The 11,894-nt window shown below is 38.6% G+C and overlaps 1 protein-coding gene across 2 annotated transcripts in view; it reads left to right on the top strand.

The window, feature by feature from the left end:
* ANKRD44 (ankyrin repeat domain 44) overlaps positions 1-11,894 on the top strand; it is a 207,021-nt gene that overhangs the window by 89,646 nt on the left and 105,481 nt on the right. For both annotated transcript variants that reach the window (XM_017869304.1, XM_017869305.1), the window contains exon 9: positions 2,225-2,339. In XM_017869304.1, the coding sequence (XP_017724793.1) occupies positions 2,225-2,339 (115 nt within the window). The remainder of the gene's footprint in view (positions 1-2,224; positions 2,340-11,894) is intronic.

The following is an 11,894-nucleotide window of genomic DNA, read 5'->3' as shown; positions in this document are numbered from 1 at the left end:
TTTTTTTTTTTTTTTTTGCAAAGAGAAGCACAGAAGCATAAACTAAAACTAATGAAAATGATTACTATAGGATGTGTATGAGGATGAAGAGGAAGGGATAAGAATGAGTAAGCCTTTTCAAAAATATTTTGACTTTTGAAATGTAAATATTTTACATATTATTAAAATATGTAATAATATTTTATTATTAAAATAAAATAAAACCCAGTAAAAAAATTTGAAAGCAAACAGAATCAAATGAACCTAATTTATATTGATAATATAAGCACACAGTAAAAAATGCAGATAAATTTTGAACAAAGTACTCCCTACATATGTTAAAATTATTGTGGAAAAGTCTGTTGGGAAATCAGATATCTACACAGTCTCAAAGTATCACCCCAAAGATTGCTGGTTAATTACAAAGGGGAAAAGACATTTTGCAGTAAATGTACTGGCAGACACCACCTTAACCAATAAAAAAAAAATCAAGCCTTTTTTTTATTGTGGTAAAATATATATGACATAAAATTTACCATTTTAACCATTTTAAGTGTACAGTTCAGTGGTATCCAGTGCATTCCCGCTGTTGTACAACCATCACCGCCATCCATTTTCAGAACTCTTTCTTTTCCCAAACTGAAAGTTGGTACCCATTGCAAGTAGTCAAACTTTGCATCGCCTGGTAATGGAGTAACTGTGTGTGTGCTAAGAAAATGCAGTGGGAAGCACGCATCTGCTCTGGGCATTATTCCCAAAATGTTTAGCCTGAATCTAACAATGAAAAAACCAAAAGACAACTCCAGAATGCAGAGCATCTGACACAACTCGTGGTTTGGCCTCCAATAATATCAATGACATGAGAAACTTAAAAAAAAAAAAAAAAAAGCCAGGAGGATTGTCTTGGATTAACGGAAACAAAGAGATGTGACAACCGAGTGCTATCAGGGTATTTTATTGGATCCTGGATTAAAACAAGATAACTGTTATAAAGCACATTTTGGGGACAGTCTGAGAAATTGGAATATGCACTAATATTACATAAAATTATTTTGTGAATGTTAAATTTCTTGGGTAAAATGATGGAATTGTGGTTATGTGGAAAAATGTCTTCGTTCTTAGGAAAAACATACTTAGTGGTAAAATGTTATGATATCTAACTTTTTAAATGGTTCCTCAGATAAATGAATGATGAATAGACCATTGTACATATACACACACACACAAAAGGGAGAGGAAAAAAAGAAATTTAGTGAAATAAAAACTGGGGGAAGAGAAGGCAAAATAAAACATAATGACAATATTATTAAAAGAAGTATGGATGATTATTGTCATAGTTTTTATAAATATAGGCATTTTCAGTTTATTGTCTATGCTTTTACTCATTTTAGTCATAATATTAAAATATAAGCTAGATCATCAAATTACATGAAATCATTTCCTGAACTCTCCATCCCCTTTGGTTCTTATGTTTTAGCAAGAGGTTTACATAGGTCTTTAATTCAGGAGGGACAATTAAAACTAAACATGTCTTCAGAATTACACTTTATGGGATTTGAATACATTGTTCATTCAGAGCAGGTATTAGTTGTGAGATTTGGATCCTTAACTAAGACAATATGGAAAGATTTCTCAAAAGCATTTCTTTTCTTTTCTTTTCTTTTCTTTTTTTTTGTTTTTTTTGAGATGGAGTCTCACTCTGTCACCCAGGCTGGAGTGCAGTGGCGCAATCTTGGCTCACTGCAACCTCCGCCTCCCGGGCCCAAGGGATTCTGCTGCCTCAGCCTCCTGAGTAGCTGAAATTCCAGGCATGCACCACCACACCCAGCTAATTTTTGTATTTTTGGTAGAGACAGGGTTTCACCATGTTGGTCAGGCTGGTCTGAAACTTCTGACCTCGTGATCCACCCACCTCAGCCTCCCAAAGTGCTGGGATTACAGGTGTGAGCCACCAAGCCCAGCCTCAAAAGCATTTCTAATAGACTTCTGTCTACACAGATCTACTACTACTACTGCTGCTTCAGAGGGTGACTTGTCCCCTTTAAAAGCATTCTTGTACTTAGAGCAAGACTCCGTCTCAAAAAAAAAAAAAAAAAAAAAAAGCATTCTTGTACTTCAGAGCAAAGATGCACAACCGGAATAGGAAAGAAATCAACATTTGGTTGATACGAGAGACTAACTGAGAACATAGCACCTGAATCAACCTGAATCCTTGCGTTATCCTGTATTAAAATATCTTTTTCAGGAGGTGAAATTGACTGTGTGGATAAGGATGGCAACACTCCTCTCCATGTGGCTGCAAGATACGGTCATGAGCTTTTGATTAACACCTTAATAACCAGCGGAGCTGACACAGCCAAGTAGGTTACCGCAAAAATACGGTGGAATAATTGCCTCAAGTGGGAATACTGCCGAAAAGATTCTTCCATGCAGTAGATAGTTCCCATTTATCCAGGTTAAGGTGGATCTGTACCATTATACTAAATACAAATTACATTTTAAATAAATTAAGTGCCTTTTAATGACAGAGGCAAAGAAGAACCAATTTTATTTTTTAGCTTCACCCAAATGAGGTCTATTTCAGTGGTTTTGATTAAGGAAACTTGAACTTTATTCCCAACTTTTCTTTCTAATATTCTTCTGTCCTTCCCAGTGCTTAATATTAAACAGGAAAAGTAAAACATAACTGAGCCAATTCAAAATTTATTCAGAGTGCTTACTCAGCTTTTATGTTAATAGAGTACAATTGAGTCAATCTGCTATATAGGGAAGGGGGAACCTGACTTCATTTTGAACTTCAATTCCACAAAAATACATAAAGCGTCTATGCTGGGTGCTATGGGAGATTTCAGAAGATGTACGTTACCTAGCTTCAAGGAGCTCATAATTTTGTTCAGGGCCCAAGACCCACTTAAGTCAAAGAACCATGCAAGATCATATATCATAAAGTTCTAAATGAAACAGACTTAAGTGGCAAATGTTTGGTGTAGACAATCTGTGTCACAGAATATAGACAGGGAGGAGAGAACTCAAAGGTGGCCAGTGTTTTCTGAAAAGGCTTCAAAGAGAAGATGAATTTTAGCTAGGCTTTAGGGGCTGAGAATTATCTGAGTACAGCTAAGGGTGGCAGCCATCCCAAGCAGGGAAGAAAGTGGAAACAAAAGAGGCAAAGACTCCACATCAGGGAAGAACTTGGCCTGACAGAGTAGAGAATATGGTGATGCTATACGCCACCCAGGGGCAGGACCCAGGGTGGTTGGGAGTGCAGGCTTTGGTGGGTGCTCCCTTGACGCCAATCCAAGCTGCTTCCCTTGTGAGCAGTGTGACTTTAAGCCCCTTGCCTCATTGGAAAAATTGTAGTAATACTAGTACTTATCTGTAGGTTTGTTATGAAGATTAAATGACTTAATTACTAGTAAAGCTCTTTGGTATCTGGTAAGATCTATATGAGTTCTATAAATACATCTGCTAAGGTTATTAAAAAGATAACCCATGTTAAAAGCTCTTTGAACAGTGCCTGGCACGTAGTCAGCTATCAATATATGTTAACTATTATTTTGTTATTTAATAATAGGTAGTAGAACTAAATTAAAGAGGGCCTTCAATCCCTGAATAAAGAGTTTAGCCTCGATCACAGAGACTGTGTGTAACAATAACTGAATTTTTAGAAGAAAAACCATATGAGGGCAGTGTGTCTTAGGAATTTTGTTTTATTTGTCAATTTTGTGCAACACAGTTGAAAGTCTTATATGAGAATGAGCTAAAATTGAAATGGTCTGGGGAAAATGTAGTGGGATCATGAAATCAGATTCACAGAGGGCCAGGTATCCTGGACTTAAAATGAATTTTGTGAAGTACTCTGATAGATTGGTAGGATATAATGATTTATCTTCATCAGTCCAATATTAAGTTGAACTGGGTTCCAAACACCTCCCAGTCTAGTAGTAGAGATAAGAACAAACACAAATGATTGTGTATTGTGAAGTTTGTTAAGATGGATGTTTGGCCCAGGCTGTGGGAACAGAGTGAGAGAGAGAGACACTAATTTTCTGGATCCCCCAGAAGAGACAACGTTGTAACAAAAGGAAGGATATGTAGGAGTTTGCTAGATGGACAGAATTATGGGGTAGAAAGAGAAATGGCAGCAAGGAAGAATATCCCAAGAAGAGGGAACAGTCGTTATAAAGACATAAACATGTGAACGTGTTAAAAGCACATTTCTAAAGCTGGGTCATTGGATGTTTGGTGGGTGGAGTGGAAAGAAATGAAGTGGAAAGGCTGGAAGAGCCACATCTCAAAGGACTTTGTAAGTCCTGCTAAGGAATTAGATTCCATTCTGAGTCATTCGGAAGCTGTTAAAGAATTATAAGTGGGTGTAGAACAGGTTGTGTCTAATGATCCCATTTGTGTGTAAGAAAGATCACTCTGATAGCAGTCCAGACATACTGGAGGCGGTCCAGACATATTGGAGGCAGTCCAGGCTAGAAACGCTTGGCAGCCTCTTGCAAATGTCCAGGAAAGAAAAGATGAGGTCTTGGGCTAAACATGAGGCTGAGGGATGACAGAAGAGGAGAATGCTGACAAATAGTGTTAGCAGTGGGATGTCTTTTTACAGAAGAGAGGGGAATCTGCTGTGAGCCAAAAGAACTTTTTAATTGGGATGTTGTAAGTTAAAATAAGCCTCTCAGTTTTGTGGAAAGAGCTCTACACTAAGATTCAGGATGCTCTTACCAGGTTCTGGAGTTCCCAACCAGATTGTGGATGTCCAAAGCTAGAGATTGCAATAAATGCTCAGTGTTAAATAAGCAGAAAAAAAATTTAGGCACCAACTGATTTTACCTGTAATGTGTTAATATTTTCAGTGGTATTTTTTTCAGCTTTGGTTACTTGGGAAATTTTAGTCCAAAACAATTATGGAATATCTGATTTTTCTTCTAGACTTGAATCCATTTTAGGATAAAAAATAAGCTGGACCCAATTAGTTACTTATAGTTACTTTAAATTTTCCCTAAAACCATTTAATTCAATATGATTAAAGTTTATTTCCTTGTAATTATTTTGCTTTCAATTTATGGAAACACAGACCATGTAGCAAAATGCCTTAAAATAGCATTGTTGTTCAAGTAGCCTTTTCTTCCATTGTCTCTGCTATGTCCTAGGGACACAGATAAGGGAAACATTGTCTAAGCCTCAAAGAGCCATGTCTGCTTTCTTTGTCACAACGAATCTGGGGATGCGACATGCTACCTTCAGTGACAATGGTTCCTTAGGGCAGTGATTGTATGTGTGTGTGTAAGTGCCTTTGTGTGTTTGTGTGTGGGGGAGAATGGAAACCACCCTAGGGCAAAATATCAAAATGAAGGGAAGAGTAATTGGAGAAGATTAAATTTGCCAAAAGCCTCTCAGAAAATCACTGTTCTCTGGGTTCCTTATAGAATTATTAAAGAGGAGAAAAATAGGCCTTTCATAAATAAGTGAAAAAACAAATAGCATTTGTGAAAAGAACCCATCTTCATTCATAAGCAATATAACCAAACGTATTTAAATTAACTCTATATGACAAGTTTTATCATTATTACTTTCTTATGAATTTGTTTGAATCTAAAGTAAATGTCAGCCCTTGACTAGAATGTTCTTTGTTATTCTTTTTGCTTCTCTGAACTTTAAGTCAGAGTCACTTCCTGTGGTTTGACTCAGTGCTCATGCAACTTTACATAGTGTCAAAGCCCTTTGGTTTATCTTCTTTAATTTTGTTAGTTTGGGGATTGTCTCCAGAATTTTAATTTGCCATTTGCTTACCAATTATGCATTCTTTTTCTGCCTCAACTGCAACAGAATTAGGGATATTATAGTTTATAGATAGCTGGCTCTGACATTCATTCATTCACTAAATATTGGTTGAGGGCCTAAGTGGTACCTACGATGCCAGGTTCTGGGATTATAGAGGTCCCTGCCCTTGAGGAATTTATAATCCCCTGGGAGCAAGATTTAAACAAACAATACAATCATGCACGCTAAGTGTAATGCCAGAGCAATTGCTGGGTGCCACTGGGGTGTGTGAAAACATATCTAAGATGTGGAACCCAGTCTCGCAAGACTAGAGAAGCAAGATGTAAAGGTTAACCAAGACTGAAGGATGACTAGCAGTTAGCTCATAGTAGCAAGAGTCTTTTAGATCCTCAGTATATACTTGTTTTTGTTATAATGATACGTAAATATGTATAAACGTAAACTAGATAAACTCCTTAGGCTTTTGACACTAACAAATTAATATATTTAAAAATTACAAAATACATGCAAACAGAAACCAACACCATTCATGTTAACTGTACAATTTAGTAGTAGCAAACATTATGAGTGCTTCCCTCTGGGCACTGCTCTGAAGGGTTACATTTAACTTTCACCATAACCTCATGGAGTAAGTGCTATGATTATTCCCATCTTAAATGGGAATGTGTAAATGAGGCACAGAGAGGTTCAGTTACCTGCTCAAGATCACAGAGCCAGTAAGGGGTAGAAATGGGACTCATCTTCGGTCTACTGGATCTGGACCCTCAGTTCCTGAGCACATGGCTTGGTGCCCCACATAACAGATGATGTGATAGTTCACATTTTGCCAAAGTGAAATCACCATTTGTGATTATGGTCCTGGTGGCTGAGGTGCAGGCTCTTTAGAGTTCAGTGTACACTTCAAGAATGAAGGTTTTGCAGTGGCTTAACGTGGTGGAACAGTGGACTTGGCATGCAGCACAGAACCCCTTATTCAAACTACTGCCAAATTTTGTTTATATGGAAGGCTCAGGTACTGCATTATCGTTGGCCTTCCCTAGGTTCAGTCCTGTCACTTGTCTATTGAGCCCATCTTTATTCTTTTCTCACTGGCCCATGCCAGTACTACACTAACACCAGTGTGATCCTCAGTACAAACACGGGCACTGAAATTAGGCAGAGGTATGTGGTAATAAAGGGCCACTCTGATGAGCCAAAAAAATGCTTTTATGCCAGTTGTTTTAGATTATCATGAAAAGGAAAAGACAGGTTAAAGATTCTCACCGAGAACTCTTGAGATCCCAAAGATATTTCCAGTGCTTCAGAGATGCACTGATTAATTGGAGAAATAATGGGAGAAGCAGGAGAGAAAGATAAGAGAGTTTCAGGTAGAGGGACTGGTATGTGCAAAGGCCTGGGGGCAGGACAGAGCCTGGCACTTAGAGGAATGGAAGCAAGTTTATTGAGATTCTAGAATATGCAGATTAGACAACAGCCAGATAGAGAAGGGGCCTCTCGAGCCACTTCAGAGTGTTTAAACTTGATTCAAAAGGAACCACTGAAAACATCTGTTCATTGCAAATAACAAGGACCAGGTCTCATGGCTGTCACTTAAGGGTGCATAATAAATACTTGGAATTGCATAGATAAAATTCGTAAGAAATTGGTTTATTTAGTTGGACTGATCATTTGGGTAAAAAATCAAAATCATCCTATTCTAAATTTAGGAAATGTTTTTGTCTCACCCACTCAGTGAGCAAAGCTAAAACAATCCCACTTTGCTGGGACACTTGTGAGGTAAGTGTTATAAAGAATTTAGACACACAGAAAGATAACAGAAGTGTTAACTGATCATGATTCATTCTTGGCTTTTAAGGAATCATACACCTGATTTTAAGGAAGTACAACCTGATTACAACTTCAAAACTCATCTACTGCTGATTGCCAGTTAAGCTTATATGGATTGCAAGGGCAACAATCATACTAACATGTGTGGTAAAGGATTTCCATGTGACTGATGCTCCATTTTAGCATTACATGAACATTATCTCAACGGATCCTTAACAGTTGCTCCATGATAGAGTCACTGTAATTATCTTATTTTCCCGAGGAGGGAACTATTATGCACTCACCAAAGATGAAGTAGATAGCAAGTGGCAAAATGAGGATTCAAACCCCAAGTTTCTGACTCTGTCACTTTAATCATATGTTCTTTACCCACATGGCCTAAAGAAGAAGGCTCTAGAAAAGACTGGATGTAGGGAGGGCAGCCACGTCTCCCTGATGCCAAAGGGAAAGCTTCAAAGACCCCAAATTCTAATCGTGTGAAGGCTCTTTCTTCACTTCTAATAGCTCTCTGCAAGACAGGCCTGCAGACCTCATTGATTCTGAAATAAGTGGGTAGGAGATGCCAACTAACAGCTAAATTAGAACTAGCTAATATAAATGTGTTCCATTAATTTAATGACTGGTCAAATAAATGTGGCAATTTAACTGGAATTGGTCTTCTCTTCCATGTAACTTATGCATTGTTAACTTTGGTGTGATTTGGCACCTTCATTCTTGATCTTCCTTGACGTATACCTGATGAAGTAAGAGTGATGCTTCTTAATTGGCTAAGACAGCCAAGTTCTAATTTTCCTGCTAAAGGTTTTATAATCTTTCCTTTATGATCAGTCTTATTTTATAAAAATAAAGTAGTAATTTTATTTTGAAATACATAAATCATTTCTGAATTGATTCAGGGACACTGAATTCTGCTTTTCTTTTCTTTCCAATCTTGGCTTGAAACTTAGTTTTACTATTTGAACCATAGTTTCATATACAAGTGCAAATGCCAATAGTATTTGAGTCTACATGAATCTATTTTCAAATACTGCACTGAAATAGTAACTTTTTATTCACTGTGGAGTGAAAAATATATATCAAACATAATTTTTACTAGACCTTTTAAATTAGAGTGGTTCTATCTCTCTCATCTTCTCAGGTTTGTAAGGAGCAGTGAAAAAAAATCAGGGAATGTAGAATGTGATGAATTATACAAAGATGGGTTTTAAGTGGCAAGATTGATTGGAAATATTGATAATGAGATTTATGGAATATATCAGATTGTTGCTGTTATACTGTCACTTATACTTTTTGTTTTTCCCAAGTGGTTTCTTATAGAGTTTGATGCTATTTCCTCAAATTCATTTGCTTGTATTGTTTTACATAAAGATATATATGGAACTTTATAAACTACACTGTATATATATTATGTGTATATATATTTTTATTTATGGGTGTGTATGAACATATTTGTGTGTGTGTGTGTGTTTGTATGTATGCATTTAAAGAATGAGAAAGGCTCAAAGAAATCTTGAGAAATCCAGTCCTTGATTCCAGGCACATTCTTTCAGGAATGAAAATATTCTATCCATTTTCCTCTTCTAAATGTCCAGATATATTTAATCACATATTTTTGCCTTAAATTCCCAAAACAAATAAAACGATAAGGTAAAATCACATTAGCTTTAGCTTCCATTTAATAAGGAGGTTTTAAAACATGTTATGCATTAAAAAAAAAAAGAAGAATGTTTCTCTCAAATCAAGAGGGAACAATATAAATAATAGCATAAGTAGAAAAGCTTCTCTCCTATGCCCCAACTCCCTCTCCCCTTTCAGAGCATCAAGGTCATCACTGATGCAACTGCATTTCAGAATTTTTTTTGGTAAATGATGAGAGAGGCAATTACAAGCAGTTCTTCTCCACATGACGCTGCCTAGAAGACGAGCAAATTGCATCACTTGATGGATGCCAGCTATTATACACACTGGGCTGGAATCTCCATATAGGGAAAGGAAAACAAACAGAGGGAAGACTGAACAAAACCACCTTTAAATAGGAAGAAGCTATTATGGAAAGAGAAAACAGTGGCAGAATTGAATTTTGCAAAACACTGAATACCATGAAATGTCTGTGAATGTGTATATCCACAGTCACACACACATCACCATAATAATTTTTGAGATGGTAAATAAAATGTATGTACCCAAAGCTTAACAAATTCAAATCATATGTGTTTCTTTATGAAGCATGGAGTCTGAAAATGGGCCACTTTGTGCCAGAGAGGAGACTTAGGCATTTAATGCTGCAGGGTGTAAACAGATATAGTCCCATACTTGCTTGTATTAAGTAGAAGGTTTTAAAAAGCTGAAATGTATTATTTGATTAAAATGAGGTGTTATGAGAAGTGGTCACTAACATTATAGATGCTTGTAAGTACACAGGAGCCACCTGGTGATGCTGTTTGTTATGAACCGCAATTCAGCACATGGCTTTGGGTCCTTGTTGAAGAAGATGTAGTAGGGAAGAGGAGGAGGATTTAATCCCGAAGGCAAAAAGTGCTGCCATCAGAAGGCTTCCTGTGTCTTAAGAGGTCATCCTGGGGACTGTGTCTTAGTGGGGGTCGGTCTATAAAGTCCTTTTCTAGATTCTCTCTTTAATACTACTAGGTTTATGAAATATAAGCAAAGTAATGTTTGTTACCCCAATTGTGTTTTGTGACTGGTATTTTGATGTGGGTTAACGTGCAACATAAAAATTTATTAGGAAGATGAAGTTTGATCAGCAAAAGGCAAACATTAGTTTTTATTCTCATCCAAAACTTTATTCTCAACAATGTAGCCATGATTAACTCCTAGCAAAGTGCTTGGGACATAATACAACAATACTATTTGTTTATCAAATCAAGACATAAAACAAGGGCCGAGCGTGGTGGCTCATGCTTGTAATCATAGCACTTTGGGAGGCTAAGGTAGGTGGATTGCTTGAGCCCAGGAGTTCGAGACCAGCCTGGACAACATGGCAAAACCCTGTCTCTACAAAATACACCAAAAAATTAGGTGGGTATAGTGAGGTGCGCCTGTGGTGGTCCGAGCTATTTAGGAGGCTGATGTGAGAGGATCACCTGAGCCCAGGGAGGTCAAAACTGTAATGAGCTGTGATTACACTGAAGCAGGATATTTCCCTGACCACTTTGTGGTACTTGTGACAGGGGTACCTTGTTTACTCAGCCTGCCATTCTCAACTCCTCGCTGGAAGGAATCCGTGAGCGAATGAGCGTAGAAACTGGAGTGAATGAGTGCTGGAACCAGCTGGCTGCTTTGGCACTGGCAGGAGTGAACTCTGTGCATGCCCTGCAGCGGCATCCAGGCGGGGGTGCCTGCAACTCTCAAAGCCCCCTGAGGGCATGTTACAGTGCTCTTTGAACTCTGCCGTCCATAGTTGGGTTAAGTGTTAACAGCTCAGTGGGTCCTTTGCCTTTTTGCATGAGGCAGCTGCCCTCCCCCAGCGAGGGCAAAGGGCCAGTGTGACAGCCTTTTATATCTGCACTTGTGGCTCCTGAGTTCTTGTTTGGCATCCAGGAAAAATGAGGTCTCACGAACAAATTGAAGGATGGTAAATGCAGGGGATTTTATTGCCAATGAAAGTGACTCTCAGTGGGAAGGGGAGCTGAAAAGGGGATGGGATGGATAGATAATCCCCTGAAGTCCAGCTGTCTCTGGCCAGATTGTCCTCTGAAGTTATGCCATCAAGCTGTCTCTCTGAAATCAAGCTGCTTCTCTCTGACATTCAGCCATAGTCCTGTCTACTAGCTGAGTCTGGGGTTTTTTGTTTTTTGTTTTTTTGAGACGGAGTCTGGCTCTGTCGCCCAGGCTGGAGTGCAGTGGCCGGATCTCAGCTCACTGCAAGCTCCGCCTCCCGGGCTTACACCATTCTCCTGCCTCAGCCTCCCGAGTAGCTGAAACTACAGGCACCCGCCACGTCGCCTGGCTAGTTTTTTGTATTTTTTTTTAGTAGAGACGGGGTTTCAACGTGTTAGCCAGGATGGTCTCGATCTCCTGGCCTCGTGATCCACCCGTCTCGGCCTCCCAAAGTGCTGGGATTACAGGCTTGAGCCACCACGCCCGGCCGAGTCTGGGGTTTTTATAGACACAGGATTTGGTGGAGGAGGGCCATGGGTGGTTTAGGAAAAGGCAACATTTGAGTGGGAAAACAGGAATATAAGTTCTCACTTTGGGGCACAGTTTCAGGCTTTTCAGCTTGAGGGTGGGGTTTTGCTCAGAACCTGCCCTTTTCTGCCTAGAATTTCTCTGCCCCTGCC

Source organism: Rhinopithecus bieti, unplaced genomic scaffold (genome assembly GCF_001698545.2).
Source record: "Rhinopithecus bieti isolate Rb0 unplaced genomic scaffold, ASM169854v2 scaffold_2572, whole genome shotgun sequence".
NCBI lineage: Eukaryota > Metazoa > Chordata > Mammalia > Primates > Cercopithecidae > Rhinopithecus > Rhinopithecus bieti.
This window is presented reverse-complemented; position numbering and strand designations above follow the sequence as displayed.